This window comes from Anomaloglossus baeobatrachus, chromosome 3 (genome assembly GCF_048569485.1).
Source record: "Anomaloglossus baeobatrachus isolate aAnoBae1 chromosome 3, aAnoBae1.hap1, whole genome shotgun sequence".
In the NCBI taxonomy this organism is placed as follows: Eukaryota; Metazoa; Chordata; class Amphibia; order Anura; family Aromobatidae; genus Anomaloglossus; species Anomaloglossus baeobatrachus.
In genome coordinates, this window is record NC_134355.1 from 578426116 (window position 1) to 578445681 (window position 19566).

Genomic DNA, 19566 nt, shown 5'->3' on the forward strand with positions numbered 1-19566 from the left:
TGTGACGGCTACTTCTGCACACTCTAAAGCCCTGTGCACACAGTGCATTTTGATGCAGATTTGGTGCAGTTCTGTGATAAATCTGCATGTCAATCTTATCCCAGCAAAGTCAATGAGATTTCTGAAGTGCTGTGCGCACGTTGCTTATTTTTTACTTGCAGATTTGATGCAGAATATTATCTGCAGCATGTCAATTGTTGGTGAGTTTTTTAGCCCTTCCACCCATTAACTTCATTTAGAAAAACACATGGCACAAAAATGCACCAAAAATGAGTGTGTTTTTTGTTGTGGTTTTTGTGCATTTTTCTGCCAAAAGGTGCAGATTTGATGAACAAATGTTCTGCACCAAACACTCAGTGTGCGCACACAGCCTAAAGCTACTGTGGGATTTATAGTGTAGTGTCCCATACATATTATGTATATTTCTGGAGTCATACAAAGTGCCAGTACTGATGATATTGTTCAAAATTTGCTGTTTAATGCTCTGTTCACATCTGCATTTTTATTTCTCTTCCACTATAGAATCAGAAGTCCAGCCGGAGCCGGAGTCCAGCAGCACCAAACAGATCATATTCATTATAATGAGATGCGTCTGTTTTCTATCATTTTATGGGACAATTTAGCAAGTCGAGTATCTTTTCCGTGATCCTTGATCGGATTCCAGAAATTTACAGACCTGTTGTCCCTGGAATGGGTTTATATGTCTGCTTTTTTTTTAGAATTTCATGGTATTGAAGTTCTGGAGTGACCAGTCTTTGGCACAGCAGCGCATCGTCCTTAGATAGTCCAGTCTTTAGGTTGTAACCAAGTATCGTGGCAAACCCAGCCTGAATTGGCATCAGTGAATTGTCCTTTAGTTTCATGGGGTCAACCTCACCCTCTAGACATTTGTCAAACATTACAGTCCTCATTCTCTTGAGCTCTTTAACCTCACGTTCCATACGTTCCACTCCAAATGTCTGTACACGTTTCCAGAAAGAATTATTGAAGTAGGTATACATCTCCCAGTCCAAACTATTCCATGATTTTACCTTTTCTTGAGTTTCAGGAGTTAGTGTTTTCTTACTACTATTACTTCTACTATTGAGAGGGAAAGACAGGACATCATAGAAAGACCAGCAGAGAGCGTCCTTCAGGAGAATAAGAGACTCATCATAATATTCTGTGATCAGCACTAGATCAAATATATTATCCATAGCGTGCCATGCTAACACTGACTGCTCAGGGGAACTATTAAGATCCAAACCTAAATCAAAAGACAGCAAATTCTTACCAAAGCTGACCTCTCCATATGAATCTTTGTAAAATATTTTTGAATTCTGTAAAAAATCTTCCAGATTTTTAGCCTTTGTGAAACATTCGAAGTCCTTGTTGTAGGAAAAAGATGATTCCATCTGAGAGATTGGGTTTCGCAGGATGGTGAAGTAGAACGTGTCCTTTGGCATCACTTTTTCTACCTGTCAAAATTCATGAAATAGTTAATTACTTTAATTCTTTATAATGATGCTTATGAAAATCTAATTATAATTATATAACTCTGGAGGTAAAAAGTATGAGGATAGAAAATCTGCTGTCTCTTACAATGTCAGCACTATGGATAAGATTTATCTCACCCACACCCTGGGGGAAACTCCTCAGTGGAAATATACTTTTTTTTGGATTTTTAATCCATGGCACGGCATGCTGCCAACCAATATTTCAAATGTCTTTACCTTTTTTTTGCAATGCAAAAAATTTAAATTAAATCTATTTAAAAGCAACTCCAAAACAAAATGGTCCATGGCTTTTGCCACTGTGGATTCCGGAAAACTACTAATACAAATCCTGTATTTTGTGGTTAAATAGTTAATACAATTGAAAAAATGTGAAATATCCATGAAGATCACCCAAAGGATTGAAAAGAACAATGGGAAAGAGCACATATAAAACCCAGTTGTCGATCCACTGCACCAAACATTCATAAAGAAACTTTCTACATGTAGCAAAGCAATTACCATATTTTTCGGAGTATAATAGGCACTGGACCATAAGACACACCCAGGTTTTAGAATTGTAAAATAGGAAAAAAAATTTGAAGCAAAAAATATGGTAAAATATTTACCTAAATAACATACTGTAGTATTTCACCAACGTAAACAGCAGCGGCAAACAAGGGAAATGAGATGAACTTTGTCCAGGTAGTGGACAACCCCTTTAAGGAGAACTATAACTCCAAGCATATCCTGTATGGCATGCTTGGATGGGAGGCATATATACCAGGATGGAGACCATGTATACCAGGATGGGGACTATATAACAGGATGTACTAGGACTATAAAACAGATATACCAGGATAGAGGACATTACTACCTACATAATAAAGGAGGGGCAATTTGTATTTCTTTATATGATTTAGAATGCTACCGACATCTGACTAATCAACGTCCATGGAACGGGGAGCCCAGATTCAAACTTTGCACCAGGGCCCATTATAATCTAGTTACGTCGCTTGGAATAGCATAGGCATGACACCTGCATGACACTCGCTAACTTTTCTGGTTGAGAATCTGAACCATGTTTAGAAGTGAGTGCACACTAATCCACAATATACAGTAAAGCTGCCACATGAGCTGCAGAAAAATGGAAACATTAACCTACAGTTTCCTATCACAGCCCATTAACAGGAGTAGAGCTATTTGTGGTAAATAACAGACAACCTTTATGAACACTTAAGGGGCTTTTTACTTCTCAGACAACCACATAATTAATTCTATATTCCCTCTTTGAAAATAAAAATACCCTATTCTGACCCCCAGTGCACCCACATACTACGTTTATACACCATACTACGGTGTTTTTCTGTATATAATTTGATTCACAACGGTCTGTGACTGATGAAAACTTGTGATTAAAAGTCAAAACATTGCCTTTTTTCTTTCTTGGACTGCCTTAATAAAAACAATCTTTATGTTGGACACTATTGGAGGGCAAAGTGTCTTCTACACCTCCATTACTGGCACGGTTACAATGATGTCGATTCCAGGTGTCTCGATGATCAGAGGACATTGTGCAAAGTTAGCCTTGTAGCCAAACAGCGGCTGCTAATGAGCTATAGTGCTTACACCTCCCTGTATTCATGAGAGCACATCAGATCAATAGTGCTTGCTGATTGACTACCAAGCTCACGTGGCAGTAATAATGTGACGCCCTGACAAAATCAGGTTGTCACAGGAGACTGCATCCATCTTTCAGATGTATGACTTCCTCCTCCTTAGCCTACCAACACATCCTCACACAGGTACAAACACGCCACAAAAGCCTAGTAACCCCCCCAGAACAATAGGGACTTACCAGTGGGCGGGGCCAGGCAGATGGTGACACCCACCTAGGGGTCCTGAGGTGTCAAGGGGAGGGAACACATAGACAAGACAGGGAGTCTAGTGCTGACAGTGGAAGTGAGAAGAGTGAAGTGGTAGTCGGGGGTTGCAGCTCCCGCACTACTGGACTACCTGAGCTGACTAGATGGCAGAGCAGGGCCACAGGCGACGGAGATCCGGTAGCAGGAGACCTTAAGTGGACCGGGGCATGGTTGTAGCCCACTGGTGCAAACTGGTGTCAATTAGCCAGCAGGGGACAAGATTCCAAGTCTTGTCCCACCAGCAGCCCAGATAGAGCGAGACGATAGCCCAACACGGGGGATAGGGCGTCTGCAAGTGCCTGAAAAAATCCCAAGGGTCAGATCTCGTGGGCCACAGCTCCCACAGCAAAGACACCGGGAGTGGACTTTTCCCGTTTCATGTGGACTACTCAACACATGAGACACCAAAGTAGAGTGCAGGAGGAAGGGCCCCTGTTCTTTTCATCGGTGTGCGGGACCCGAGCACATCTCTCCGGAGGCTACCGGTATCTGGCACTTGGTTTACTATCTGGACTCTGTGTGATTTATAAAAAAACAGTGAGAACACCGGTATCATCCGGTCCATCCTGCAGACTGTGTCCCAGCATTCCACTCCACCTACCCCTGGGCCCTGGGACAACACCTCCCTTACCCGTGGAGGGGATAACATCCTGCTGCCCCACTCCATCAGCCACAGGTGCCCCATACCAAGGCAGCGGTGGTGTCACCAACTATCACCGCAACTCACGGGTGCCGTCACTAACAAACTCTCCCCTGTAAATAACCCCTTTATTGCATTGTGGGCGACGGGCTGCTGCACGAGCCTCGAATCCGGCTGTCACTCGAGCCACAGCCACGATCCCGGATCCGAGCATCTCGAGTAGCCCCCCTGCCGTGGTCTGCGTCCCCCGCCCGCGACAATAATATCATGCGAATCTCGAGAGATGTGGTGTCAATGTGGTACCCCTGCGGCATCAGGCGCCACAGGGTACTGCACCTACATTAGGTTGTAGTACTTATCCCAGGTCCAAGGAAGGTCAGTACCAGTTCCACACACACCTAGATGCAGTCACAGTGGATTGCCCTCCCCAATGGGGACCGGGACAGGGTTGGGTCACAGTAGGGGGTCACAACAGCGGTTGGGTTTCCAGGACGTCACCGCACCAGGGGCTCCCCGATCCACTGGAACCAGGACTCAAGGTAAGGGAGAAGCAACCACCAGGGGGAGTGAGGAGCAAGCAGTGGGAAGAGCAGGTTGACCTAGTGAGAGTAGTGACCCAGCCAGTGGCAGCGGCTGGGGGCAACAGCTTGGAACACACAACACAACTACAACAAAGAGAGAAGAGCTTCAGACACAGAGCAGAGTGGACATGCCGCAAAGCAGTTCTGTGGCCAAGGCATTCAACACGGTCGCTAGGGAGAAGCAGGCAGCTGCTTCCACAGGACTGGCGCTGTCGGGGTACAGAACCCTAGAGCAGGCATACTTCACGTTGTCTACCAACTCTGCAAGGGCTAGAAAAGTCACCGGATCTGTCCCACCGAGTCTGGAGCCAAATAGCATATAGGATCTGGGGCTGAGGTCCTCGACCGGCCCCACATCGGACCTGCGCTATCAGCATACAGAACGGGAAACTTTACTGACACTGGGATCCCCAAGTGCTACACGTCACAGGGATCCGATACTTAGCGCATAAAAGGAGGAAGGGCCCATAGGCTGACACACACGGGACCTGACCTTTCACAGATTCGGGATCGGCTGGAGCCCATCGTGGCAGAGATTTGTACTCTGGAGCAGCGCCTGAACTACCTGTGAGTAAAAGACCTGAACTACAGCCCCTGCCTCTGCCTCTCCTTTACCGTCGCCCAGCGCAGTGGGACCAACAGGGACTACCACAAACCCCCATCCATCTTCCATCATCCTCCGTGGGGTAACCCCGTTTCACCTGTGGGGAGCGACACCATCCCAGCTGTGACCCTTACCATCAGCCCCGAAGAGCAACACTCGCAGCAGCGGCCAATCCCTGGCCGTGGACCACATGTGGCGTCACGGCCTAAAAAAGACTTTCCTAACCGTCACTACCACCTCCATCCTTCATCCTTCCTTACATCCACCGCCTTCCTTCCCTCCTGTACGTCTCGGGGTCACGAAACCGAGCCAGGCCAGCCTGTGATGACGCAGTGGATCTGCACCCCCGGCCCGGCGACATGTCGGGTTAAAATCCCTCGACCCCAGGGTGTTACACCGACATTGCTGGAATGGCGCCAGTATGGGAAATTAGTATAAGGTGTTTTTATTTTACAGGTGGGACTGTAGTATTAAAGAAGGCATTGTCTGATTAGTGGAGAAACCCTTTAAAAAGATTTGTTTTGTTACACAAGAAGCAACTAAAATCAAAAGATAGAACATTGAAATCTACTTATTTCTGTTGCTTTAAATTACTATTTAGTCATTCATAACTCACCTCTGTATAATTGAATCGCATATGATGACACATAATATTAAAAATCTTCTTGGATTGATCAGAGAATCCATTTACAAAAGAGGTTTTGAAAAAATTGGCATATGCGTAGCTAGCGCCTTCAATAGGGAAGGCAAAGGTTAAGTTGCAAAATTCTCCATAACGGAACAGAATGTTCATGATTGAGCTGCTCGCCGTCTTGTGAGTTTTTAGGAAGAAGATGTTGTCCTTGGGTTGACAAGATTTTGTGTCTCGTTTGTTCCAGAAATCAGATTCCTGAATTAAAACTGTTTGGCTCCTTCTGTTTAATTTTAAAGTCATTAGCAATTCCTTCCACATCGGCCCTTTCAATGTATCAGATAATTGACCCTTTTGCAAATAAAGCAACAGTTCCGATGCAATATCTTGTTCTCTGACAAAATTGTTGTCACCTCTTTCAGCTGGGAGCATAAGTCCATCTTTATTATCAAAATGTAGCGTATTTGGTGTTGAAGCAATCTCATGTGTGTTATACCTGTGTGAGAATAAAATAAGGTAACACATTATAAAGATCATAGTGGTCACATTAGTTATAGCAATAGGTCTGATAAATTAAGGCACTGACTTGATAAAACTAAAAACTATATCCACTTTATCAGTTGCTAGAGCTCTAGAATATCAGATAGTGAGTTTTATTTTAATTGCCTTTTACTTCTACAGAATACACTAAGCAGAAATATAAACTCAATGTTTTTGTTTTTGCTTCTATTTTTCATGAGCTAAACCCTAAGGGATACTTTGCACACTACGACATCGCAACTGCGATGTCGGTGGGGTCAAATCGAAAGTGACGCACATCCGGTGTCGCTGTCGACATCTGAGTGTGTAAATCGTTTTTGATATGATTAACGAGCGCAAAAGCGTTGAAATCGTATCATCGGTGTAGTGTCCGACATTTTCATAATGTCGCGGCAGTGACAGGTACGATGTTGTTCCTCGTTCCTGCAGCAGCACACATCGCTGTGTGAGAAGCCTCAGGAGCGAGGAACATCTCCTTACCTGTGTCCCGCGGCTCACGCCGCCTATGCGGGAGGAAGGAGGTGGGTGGTATGTTTACGTCCCGCTCATCTCCGCCCCTCTGCTTCTATTGGCCGCCTGCCGTGTGACATCGCTGTGACACCGCACGACCCGCCCCCTTAGGAAGGAGGCGGTTCGCCGGCCAGAGCGACGTCGCAGGGCAGGTAAGTGCGTGTGAAGCTGCCGTAGCGATAATGTTCGCTACGGCAGCTATCACAAGATATCGCAGCTGCGACGGGGGCGGGGACTATCGCGCTCGGCATCGCTAACATCGGCTTGCGATGTCGTAGTGTGCAAAGTACCCCTTAGAGCAAAGACTTTTTCTATGTATACAGAAGGCCTTAATCTCTCACATATTATCACAAATTTGACAAAATTTGTGTTAGTGAACACTTCTCCTTTGCCGAAATAATCCATCCACCTCACAGGTGTGGCATATCAAGATACTGATTATACAGCACGATTTTTGCACAGGTGTTCCTTAGGCTAACCACAATAATAGGCATACTGACTACAGGAATGTCCACCAGAGCTGTTGCCCGTGAATTGAATGGTCATTTCTCTATCATTAGCCATTTCCAAAGGCATTAGAGAGAATTTCGTATTACATCCAACCAGCCTCACAACCACACACCACATGTAAGCACACCAGCCGAGGACCTCCACATCCAGCATCTTTGCCTTCAAGAATGTCTGAGACCAAAAACCCGGACAGCTGCTGAAACAATTGGATTTCATAACAAAACTATTTCTACACAAACTGTCAGAAACCATGTTAGGGAAGCTCATATGCATGGTTGTCTTCCTCATTGAGGTCTCCAACTGACTGCAGTTCATTGTTGTAATCGGCTTGAATGGGCAAAGCTTGCATTCAATGGCATCTGGCATGTTGGAGAGGTGTTCTTGATGCCATTTTAATTGCACAGAGATACTTTAAGGAGATCCTGAGTTCCATTATTGTGCCATTCATCCACAACCAGCACCTCATGTTGCAGCTTAATAATACACGGCCGCATGTTGCAAAGATCTGAGTCCATTTCCTGGAAGCTGAAAACATCCCATCTTTTGCATGGCAGCATACTCACTGGACATGTCACCCACTGAGCATGTTTGGGATGGTCTGGATCGGCATATACAACAGTGTGTTCAAGTTCCTGCCGATATCCAGGAACTTTGCACAGTCATAGAAGAGGAGTGGACCTACATTATTCAGACCACAATCAACAACCTGATCAACTCTATATGAAAGGAGATGTGTTACACTGCATGGAGCAAATGTTGGCCATATCAGATACTTACTGGTTTCCTGAACCCCCCACCCCCTCCCCGGGAACCTGCAAATACTGTAAAACTGCACACTTTAGAGTGGCCTTTTATTGTGACCAGGCTAAGGCACACCTGTGCAATAATCATGTTGTCTAATCAATATCTTGATATGCGACACCTGTGAGGTGGATGGATTATCTCTGCAAAGGAGAAGTGCTCACTAACAGATTTAGGCAATTTTTTGATTAATATTTGAAAGAAAAGGGTTTTTTTGTGTACTTTTACTCTTTTTGATTACACGGTGTTAGCCAAATAACCTATGCTATTTAACCCCTTAGGGATGAAGCCAACTTTGTACTGAGTGACCAGGCCTTTTTTTGCAATTCTGACCAGTGTCACTGACAGATTATTATAACTCTAGGACACTTTAATGGTTCTCTGTGATTCTGACATTGTTTTTTCATGACATATTGTAGTTCAGGATAGTTATAAATTTAGAACTTTATTTTTTCCTTTTATTTGTGGAAAAAAAATCATAATTTTGAAAAAATTTTTGCAATGTTCAAAATTTTAATTTTTATACCCTTAAACCAGAGAGTTATGTCACACAAAATAGTTAATAAATAACATTTCCCACTTGTCTACTTTACATCAGTGCAATTTTTCAAACAACATTTTTGGGGTTAGGAAGTTAGAAGGGTTCAAAGTTCATCAGCAATTTCCCATTTTTTCAACAAAATTTACAAAACCATTTTTTCCAGGGACCACATCATATTTGAAGTGACTTTGAGAGGCCTAGGTGACAGAAAATACCCCAAAGTGACACCATTCTAAAAACTGCACCCCTCAAAGTACTCAAAATCACACCCAAGAAGTTTTTAACCCTTCAGGTGCTTCACAGGAACTAAAGCGATGTGGAATGAAAATAAACAAACAATATCATTTTACCTAAAAATGTTGTTCTAGTTCCAATTTATTCACTTTTAGAAGAAATACAACAAAATGGAACCCAAAATTTGTTACCTAGTTTATTTTGAGCACGCTGATACCCCACATGTGGTCAGAAACCTCTGTTTGGACAAATGGGAGGGCTTGGAATAGAAGGAGCAATATTTGAATTTTGGAACACTATTTGGCTGAAATAGACTGGGGGCACCATGTTGCATTTGCCGGGCCTCAAAGGTACCTAAACAGCAGAAACCTGCCACATCTAGCAGTAGAGTGAGCATTTTGAACCCACAGGTACTTCACAGAATTTGATAACATTAGGCTGTCATATTGAACATTTTCATTGTTTTCACAAAAATGTTGCTTTAGCACCAAATTTGTCATTTTTTTCAAGCGGTAACGCCAAAATGTGGACCCCATTGTTTATTACCCACTTTCTTATGAGCTCGGTGATACCCCACAAATAGTCAGAAAGCTCTGTTTGGACAAATGGGAGGGCTCAGAATGGAAGGAGCAATATTTGAATTTTAGAAGGCAAATTTGGCTGAAAAAGATTGCGGGTACCATGTTGCATTTGTAGAGCCCCTAAGGTACCTAAACAGCAGAAAACCCCCAACATGTGACCCCATTTTGGAAACTAGACCCCTCAAGCAATTTATCTAGATGTTTGGTGCATAGTCTGAACCCCCGAGTGCTTTACAGAATGTTATAACGTTGAGCCATGAACATAATTTTTACTTCAGCTAGATACCTTTTTTTCACAAGGGTATGAAGAACAAATGTACCATAAAATGTATTGTGCAATTTCTCCTGAGTATGCAGATATCTCATAAGTGGTGGAAATCAACTGTTTGCATGCATGGCAAGGCTCGGAAGGGAAAGAGCGCCACAAAGATGGCCACACGCTGGACCTCATCTTCACTCGCCTCTGTTCCCTATCTATCCTCTCTAACTCGCCTCTCCCCCTGTCTGACCACAACCTACTCACATTCTCTTCCCTCTCTTCTCCAAGTATGCAACCCCCCTCCACAAACTTCCACACCCTCGCAGAAATATCAAACACATTGATTTACACGCACTTTCTCAGTCCCTTCTCCCCCTCACAGACATTGAATTTCTACATGATGCAGATGCCGCTGCAACTTTATACAACACTACAATCTGCAGCTCTCGAATCAGCTGCCCCCCTCACACACACCAAAACCCGCACAATCAACAGGCAACCCTGGCACACAAGGCAGACTAAAGAACTAAGACGGGCTTCCAGAATTGCTGAGCGCAGATGGAAGAGGTCTCATTCCACTGAGCACTTCATTGCATATAAAGAGTCCCTCACCACTTTCAAGTCCACACTCACTGCTGCAAAACAAACCTACTTCTCATCCCTCATATCTTCTCTCTCTCACAACCCTAAACAGCTATTCAACACTTTCAATTCTCTCCGCCGTCCTCCGGCACCACCTCCCTCTCCTCTCCTCTCAGCTGAAGACTTTGCCTCTTTCTTCAAGCGGAAGATTGACAACATCAGAGCAAGCTTTGGCCCACAATCACCACAGCCCCTCATCATAGCTACTCATCCCTCTTCCTCCAAATCCAGCTTCTCCACCATGACAGAAAACAATCTCTCCACTCTACTCTCAAGATCACATCTAACCACCTGTGCACTGGACCCGCTCCCATCGCACCTCATCCCCAACATCACCGCAGTCCTCATCCCAGCCCTAACCCATCTCTTTAACCTATCACTAACAACTGGTGTATTCCCTTCATGCTTTAAACATGCCTCTATTACACCCATCCTCAAAAAGCCCTCCCTTGACCCATCCTCTGTGTCAAACTATCGCCCCATATCCCTTCTCCCCTATGCCTCAAAACTACTGGAACAGCATGTCCATCTTGAATTGTCCTCATACCTCTTCTCCTGCTCCCTCTTTGACCGGCTTCAATCTGGCTTCCGACCACATCATTCTACCGAAACTGCCCTAACCAAAGTCACCAATGATCTACTAACTGCCAAAGCCAAGCGACACTACTCTATCCTCCTCCTCCTGGACCTGTCCTCTGCCTTCGACACAGTAGACCATTCCCTCCTACTACAGATTCTTTCATCTCTGGGCATCACAGACTTGGCCCTATCTTGGATCTCCTCATACCTAACCGACCGAACTTTCAGCGTCTCCCATTCTCACACCACCTCCTCATCTCGCCCCCTATCTGTCGGTGTCCCCCAAGGCTCAGTTCTTGGACCCCTGCTGTTCTCCATCTACACCTTCGGCCTGGGACAGCTCATAGAGTCCCACGGCTTCCAGTATCATCTCTATGCCGATGACACACAGATCTACCTCTCTGGACCTGACATTACCTCTCTACTAACCAAAATTCCACAATGTCTGTCTGCTATTTCATCCTTCTTCTCTGCACGATTCCTAAAACTTAACATGGACAAAACAGAGTTCATTGTTTTTCCTCCTCCTCACTCATCTCCTCCAACAAGCCTTTCCATCAAACTTGATGGTTGCTCACTCTCCCCAGTCTCACAAGCTCGTTGCCTTGGAGTAACCCTCGACTCTGCTCTATCCTTCAAGCCACACATCCAAGCCCTCTTCAACTCATGCCGATTACAACTCAAAAATATCTCCCGGATCCGTGCTTTCCTTAACCAAGAATCTGCAAAAACATTAGTTTATGTCAGTTTATGCTGCAGAGGAATGAAACGCAGTGGGCAGGAGATTTCTAAAAATCCTTCCACTGTGCTTGTACTGCATAATGCAGTGTTATGGACGCAGCCAAAACACTCTGCGTCTAAAACGCTGAAAATCCTGATCATGGGCACACAGCCTAAAAAGCTAGGATGGATGTATGGATGGATGTCAAACACATATATAATGTCCTACCCCCTGCATATTCTAAGCTGGCACCCTTTAATGCCTTTCTTGTGGCACTAAAGGGTGTTTAGCCCCCAAAAATAAATAAATAATTTAGAAAACCGACGTGGGGTCCCCTCCCATTTTTGACAGCCAGGTAGGGTAAAGCAGACGACTGCAGCCTGCAGATGGCAGCTTCACCTTGGCTGGTGATCTAATTTGAAGGTCACCCCACGCTGTTTTTTTTAATTATTTATAAATAAAAAAATAAAAATGTGGTGTGTCCCTCAAATTGGATTACCAGCCATGAATATTTATTTGGCCCTTTCCAGCCTAAAAATAGTAGGCCACAGCTGCCCCAGAAGTGGTGCATCCATTAGATGCGCCAATCCTAGTAATTCTCCCCAGCTCATCCCGTTGCCCTGGTGTGGTTGCAAATGGGGTAATATATGGGGTTGATACCAGCTGTAATTTCATCTGGCATCAAGCTAAGTGGTTAGTAATGTCGCGGCATCTATCAGATACTTGACATTACTAACTGTCAGTAATAAAAAAATAAAGACAAAAAAAATTATTTCAAAAAACACTCCCCAACACATTCTCTCTTTCTCCAATTTGATGAAAAGAAAAAAAAATAAGGTTCGCCGTAATCCATTTTGGAGGTCCCACGATGATTCTGGACCTTCCAGAATATGGGGAGCACGCTCAGCGAATGTATCCCCCATTTTCTGGAAGTGCAGGCACTCCATGAGAGAAGTGTGGATACGGTGATCTCCCTGAGAATACTGCACTCACATTCCCTAGGTCCACACCGCAGCAGTGTGAACTGGAGTATACTCACTGCGTGCAGTGAGCCAGCCGAGAGCCGCTCTCTGCGCATGCGGCCGACATATTTTGAGAAGGAGGAGGAGCGATCATGGGGGATCAGTGCTGCAGGAGGTACCGCGGGTTCTGGGGGAGACTGGCTGGACCTGTGGAGGACCTTTCTGTCGCATCTGTCATGCCAGACATGAGAGAAATCAGTGAAAGAGGATGAATGCAGCATGTGTGCCACTCGTGCGGCCGCCATTTTAGATGATCTGGAGGAGGAAGTAAGCCTGAGGGTCACTTTGGATGGGGACCAGGGGAGGAGATTTATCTCCCATCTGACATGTTTGATCATGCCTGGTGGGAAATAAAAAGTTTTTTACTGGCGCTGCCATTTACTGTAATGTCATCACAGTTATATGGTGTATAACGGTGATCACATGACCGGGGACTGGAAAAAATGACCCGAATCGTGATCTCCAGGGTCTCAGCTACCCCTGGTATACCAACTTATGCTCTGACTCATTTATTTTCCTGTGTTTGGTTGTACTCTGTACAAAAGGGGGTGAAGTCCCTCCACCCCTGAGCTAGACATTCAGTCTATATAGCTTCACATGGACAAGTGGCTCTAGTTTGGGCTTTGCCCTTCTCTACCCTTATTTATTTATACTGATGTCACTGACGCAAGGTAAAGTTTTAAGACCAGAGTAAGACGTCCTGACTAGGTACACCTTCTCACGGTGGGATAGTTTTAATGCTTTTTCATCAAACAATATTAACCAAGGAGCCTCTGTTATTTAAATGTACTACTACTAGTTACTTTGTAATAGGTTATACGCTCATTTTGCGTTTTTCGTTTGGGATTTGTTTGTGAAATGGCCATAGTGTGAATTTGCTTCTTTTGCACATATACAAACTGGTGCTCTGAATCATTTTTTCACACTTTGATTAGACTTTTCTTTTCAACCCCTTCCCAGACTGGCCATGTTTCATTTTTGCACTTTCGTTTTTTTCTTCCTCTTCTTACAAGAGCCATAACTTTTTTGTTTTTCCATCAATATAGCCATATGAGAGCTTGTTTTTTACGGCAAGAGTTGTACTTTTGAATGACACCATTTACTCTGCCACATACTGTACTGGAAAATGGGAAACAAATTCTAAGTGTGGTGAAATGGCAATAAAAGTTCAAATAAACAATATTTTTTAGTTTTGTTTGTTGTTTTTTTGTTTACTATATGGTAAAACTAGACAAAAAAACTGATGGCACTTCCTAACATGCAGTCTGAACAGGACATATAAAGACAATGGCAGTTGCACTCTAAAATGCTAAGGCATGCAAACCATGAATATAAGAATATAGACATGCATTACTGCTTAAGGACTTATAAGAAAAAATGAGATATTTAGCATACAAAAATGGCTATTTCTATATCTGCCCAGTAGTCACGTCTGTGAATATCTCATTTACTGGATACCTACACTTAACTAAAGCTTCTCTATAGGTTTAAGACCCTCCATGTGTATGGGAGTATTAGGGAGCTTCTGCAGTCTTTTTGTCTAGGTTCATGCCTTCTGACTGTGCACCCCTCTCCACTAGCCACAGGTGATTTTATTCTTTAGTAGCAGGTTCCTATTTGCCCATAAATTATTCAAGATAGAAGGAAAAAGCCAAGCACAACTTTCAGCTAGCAATCACTGTGCCTCATTCCCCTGTCTAGGTGAGCAAATGTGACGCCCTGGCAAAACCAGGTAGTCACACAAGAGGCCCCTGCATAACAACATCCCTCAAAGGGTTACAACAGCCGACCTGAAACCCTAGCCCCCCCCCTCAGGGCAAGACAGACACACCAGTGAGCTGGACCAGGTGGTTAGGAAATGCCCACCTAGGGGTCTAGACAGCCTGGGGCGGGAAAACCACCAGATTAAGTCTAGAGTTCAAGTTGAGAGGAGTGGAGGCTGGGACTAGGTTTAGATCCAGCGGAGGCGAAGCTCAAGTTGACAGGCACCAGGGTCGGAGCCCTGGTACCTTGGCTAGGTGGCAGATGGTGGTCCCCGTCAGCAGGCGACGGGAAGACGGCAGTCTGAGATCCGAGGTGGACCGGGACAGGGTTGGAGCCCACCGATACCGACACCGGAGAACTGACCCGGAAACCGTGCACAGAGGGGGTACTTGGACCCTGAAGCCAGGACCGGAACCAACAGCCTAGCTAATTAACCAATTGAGGGCAGGATTTTAGGTCCTGTCCCAACCAAAGTCCCAAACACAGAAAATGACCCACAGAGAGGGATAGGGCAACCGCCAGGGCCCGGTAGATCCCACAGGTCAGCATCAGCGCATGGCTCCTCAGGTACACAACAAGCCGGGCGCTGACTCCCGTGTTCCATACCGGGAAGTCCAACACAAGCAAAAACAATGCAGAGGGAAAAGACGGCGACCACCAGCCCGGGTGTGGGACCAGAGTACAACCGGCCGCAGCCACCAGCAACTTGGTTTACCAAAAGACTTGAGTGATTTATTCAACTGTTTGTAACCAAACATCCCCTGGTACGTCCGGCCGCGCAGGCCCCTGCCATCACCATCCCTTGTACAGAGCCACTGGGCCCCAGGGCAACCATCCCTACCCATGGAGGGTTTTTTTAAATAGAGGAAATAGGAGTAATTACACATGAATACAGTACAAAAAGCTTTATTGGTACAAAAATCAAATACAAAAATCACACAGTTGTAATAAAAACACATTAAAAAGAGAGTGTTACAGCGTGCAATGCTCACAATGAAGAAGGGACACCTGAAATACCCTCAATTACCGCCTGCATTAAGACAGAAGCAACAGTTGCTATGCCATAGTTATTGATATAGGGAATGATATAAGTCTATGATCTAAATGAACACCACAATTATATAATATCTTGAATCTATAGAGCTGAATCTAATGAATATATAATTGCATGCGTATAAACTAATAATACATATATTGAATACTAAGGCAATGCCTTGTCAAATATATATGTTCAATTAGATGGGGGATCACCTACAAAGTTAGATGGAGTTGTAACAAATGGTAACCGAAATCTGATTCTAATATAACGTCAGTATAGAGCTGACATCCTCCAGTCTCAATCATACCATTTATCAAATAGAAATATCAGAGCCTGGGTGGACTGAATAGCCACAGTGTGTCAGTATGCAGTAGGTCAGAGACGTAAGAGCATAAAACAGTTACACATATGGCAGTATAAGTGAAAAATCAAAGGTCACAGGCTATACCACTAGGCAAAAGAACCCCGATTCAAATCACTAAAGGGTAATCTGCTCCTGGTCCATCAAGTGCAGCAAAAGCATGTGTGCCATGTCTTTAAGATCTATAGATCCATTCAGCTAAAGTAATAAAATCAGGCAAGTAAAGCATACCCATGTTGATATGTGGCAGATGTCACCTCCTATGCCCCGATGCGCATTTCACATCGAGCTTCCTCAGGGGGCTACTCGTTAATCGGCACCTCACACCTATTATAGCTGCCATTACCCCATAACACCAGCTGTGGATCATTAACGGCGCGTGCATGCCTCTATCTGCCCACCGCCCCAGGACCGCCGCTCGTCAACGGCTGTTGCACGCGAATACTAACTAAAAGAAGCCAGTACCCGCGCGCCGCCTATAGACAGCGGCGCGATCCCGGACAGGAGGCGGAGTACAGCCTTCCTACCCATGGAGGGGTTAACATCCAGCTGCCATTACATCTCCTCCTGGGTGTCCCACAACAGCAACGATGGTGCCACCTTTCACCACACACCGTGGGTGTGAATGAGAATCCTGACCTATAGGAGTTGACGTCCTTAAAAAATTCTAAAGAGAAGTGGTGTCTCCATATCACTTCCAAGAGATGACATTCTGGATCCACCATGGATGAGTATATATATGGGCGTCTTCAAATTGTGCCATGTAGATATTGGCATAGTGGGTGCCATATTGGATCCCATTTTTTTCCCCTCTGTTGTATGAAAAACTGGTCTTCAAAAAGAAAAAAATTGTTCTCAAGGACCAGATGTAATAAATTCTTACAGAATAAATGTTGGGCTAGTGAAGGATGCTATATTTATTCAAAAAACAATCTACTGCCATTAGGCCTACTTGATGCTCTATGCTCATGTAGAGGTTGTTTAACGTTACTAATAGGCTCTGTGGTGGGACTGAATGTAGTTGATGCAAATGAGATAGCAAGTCGGAGCCAGGGAAGCCTATATGCAACAATGGTGCAAAACCTATTAACAGCCCTACACCTGGGCGACATCCCACTTGTGCCTTGCATGGCTCATGTCCTGAACCTAGTTGTCCAGAAATTTTTAGCCCACTATCCCGCGTTGAATGTGCTGCTGCACAAGACACGGTTAGTGTGTGCTCACTTCCGATGTTCGCACCCCACGGCTAATCGACTTGCAACGGTACAAAGGACTTTCGACCTACCGGCTAACCGGTTGATATACGATGTGCAGAGATGATGAAATTCCACTTTGCACTTTCTGTGCCAGCAGCAACCCTGGTGTACTATGCCATGAAGCATAACCTGGAACAATGCAGTACGGATGTGGAGCAAATCAAGATTGCGGAATGGGCAAAGAGGAAGGTCCCCTGCACCCTTCTGCACAGTTTCAAAATGGCTACAAAGCTGATTAGCGCTGACGATGCTGTCATCAGCATCACTATTCTGCTCATCTACATGTTGGAGCAAACTTTTAATTGTCTGCGGGAGGAGGTGGTGGTCCATGAAGAGGAAGGCACCAATTTTTTAGAACATAAAAATATTCTAAGAAGAAACGTTTGGGTAAAAATAGCAAATTTTATTAGTAGTTAAAAATAATGACCGCCAACTGGCAGTATGACTAGAAACAGGGGCATCACATGTATATACAGTACAGACCAAAAGTTTGGACACACCTCCTCATTCAAAGAGTTTTCTTTATTTTCATGACTCTAAAAATTGTAGATTTACATTGAAGGCATCAAAACTATGAATTAAAACGTGGAATGAAATACTTAAAAAAGTGTGAAACAACTGAAAATATGTCGTATATTCTAGGTTCTTCAAAGTAGCCCCCTTTTGCAGGTTTGTGATGCCACCGGTTGTGCATGTTAAGATGGAGTACCACCACTGCGATTGGGAGTACCCGGTGGCGATGGTGTGGGCAACCAGGAGTTTAACCCCTCCACGGGTAGGGGGAATGCCCCGGGACTCGGTGATGGTGTCGGGGAGGTGCCGTTGGGTTGGTAAGGGTTAATTTCGTACTCACTCAGTCCAATAACGCTGATGCTGACAACCGTAGTAAACCAAAGTTCTTGATGCCACTGCAGCAGGGAGGGAGCACGCCTGGATCCCGTGCCCATTGGTGCTGCTTGTTAGCCTGTGACCTTGACCTTGGCATCTCTTTTCTGTAGTTGGACCCTTTTAGCATAGAACTAAACGGGTCCCGCTCACCAGTATGGCTAAGTGGGTGAGCTTGCTCTCAGGGTTTACGCTTGGGATTTTCTGATTTTGGAGTGGGTGGAGAACGGATCTTGAAGGCTCCGTCCTCGTCGAGTAAATTAGCAGGACACCTGAAGCTACTTCCCGGCCTAGGGTTCTTGTACCCCGTCATGCCCTGGCCCCTGCCCGGTGATGGCACAAGGCCGCCGACTGTCCTCCTCGACAGTCCGTGCCCCTTGTCACGATCCCCTGTGACCGGGGTCCAGCTCCTACCAGGCCCAGACCAATGTCTGCCACCTAGTAACCAAGGAGCCAAGCTCCTGACTTCTCCTCTCGAGAGTCACCGCTTGACTAACCGTCTCCTGACACTCCTGACCTCCCCTAACCAACCCTTCAAGTGGGCGGCCCTATTCCCTTCAGGCTGTCAACTGGTGTGTCTGGTGGGTGGGGTGCAGAGTGTTCCTAGGGTTTTGATTAGCTTGTTCTTAGCAACACCAAAGGTCAGGGACCCATAACCAAGGAGGAGGTGGATATCATGCAGAAGGGCAGATTGCACAATACCCTGTGACGATCTGATGGGCCAGGGTGTCACACTACAAAGTATTAACTTGAAGGGGATGAATAATATTGCACACCCCACTTTTCAGATATTTATTTTTTAAAAAAGTTTAAAATAAGCAACAAATTTAATTCAACTTCACAATTGTGTCCCACTTGTTGAATCTTCACTATAACATTAAATTTTTTATCTTTATGTTTGAAGCCTGAAATGTTGGAAAAGGTTGAAAAATTCAAGGGGGCTGAATACTTTTGCAAGGCACTGTAAGTCTTGTGGGTACTGCCTGAATTATGTGACCAAGAGGCCCACACTGGTCAATGCAGCATGTCTTCCTTTTTCTAATTCTAATGCTGGTCCACAGGCCTGTGTGTTGCATGGACAGTACCTCCCTGCTCTTTTAATGCCCTATGGGGAGGGGGGCCATTGATGCTATTGTACTGCTGTGTCCCTGGAAGGATTTTTAATGTTGAGACTACAAAATGGGTGTGAAACTTATGTCTTGTGGGTAGTGCCAGGCTTCTGTTACCAAGAGGCCTACACTGGTCATTCTTCCTTTTTCTTTTTCTAAAGCTGGACCACAGACCTGTGTTGCATGGACCATCTTTCCCTGCTTTTTAAGCGCCCTATGGGGAGGGGAGCAACTGATGTTATTATACCCCCGTGTCCCTGGAAGGAATTTTAATGTCCAGACTCCAAAATGGGTGTGAAACATATTTCTTGTGGGTACTGCCAGGATTCTGTTACCAGGAGGCCTACACCGGTCACTGT

General features: G+C 44.9%; 1 protein-coding gene across 3 annotated transcripts in view; it reads right to left on the bottom strand.

Annotated features, from left to right (window-relative positions):
• Positions 1-456: 456 nt before the first annotated feature.
• Positions 457-19566, bottom strand: part of LOC142296887 (galactose-3-O-sulfotransferase 2-like) — a 53521-nt gene continuing 34411 nt past the window's right edge. For all 3 annotated transcript variants that reach the window (XM_075340980.1, XM_075340982.1, XM_075340981.1), the window contains 2 exons: positions 5839-6349; positions 457-1457 (listed from right to left, as the gene is read on the bottom strand). In XM_075340980.1, the coding sequence (XP_075197095.1) occupies positions 669-1457; positions 5839-6349 (1300 nt within the window). In that variant the 3' untranslated portion in view covers positions 457-668. The remainder of the gene's footprint in view (positions 1458-5838; positions 6350-19566) is intronic.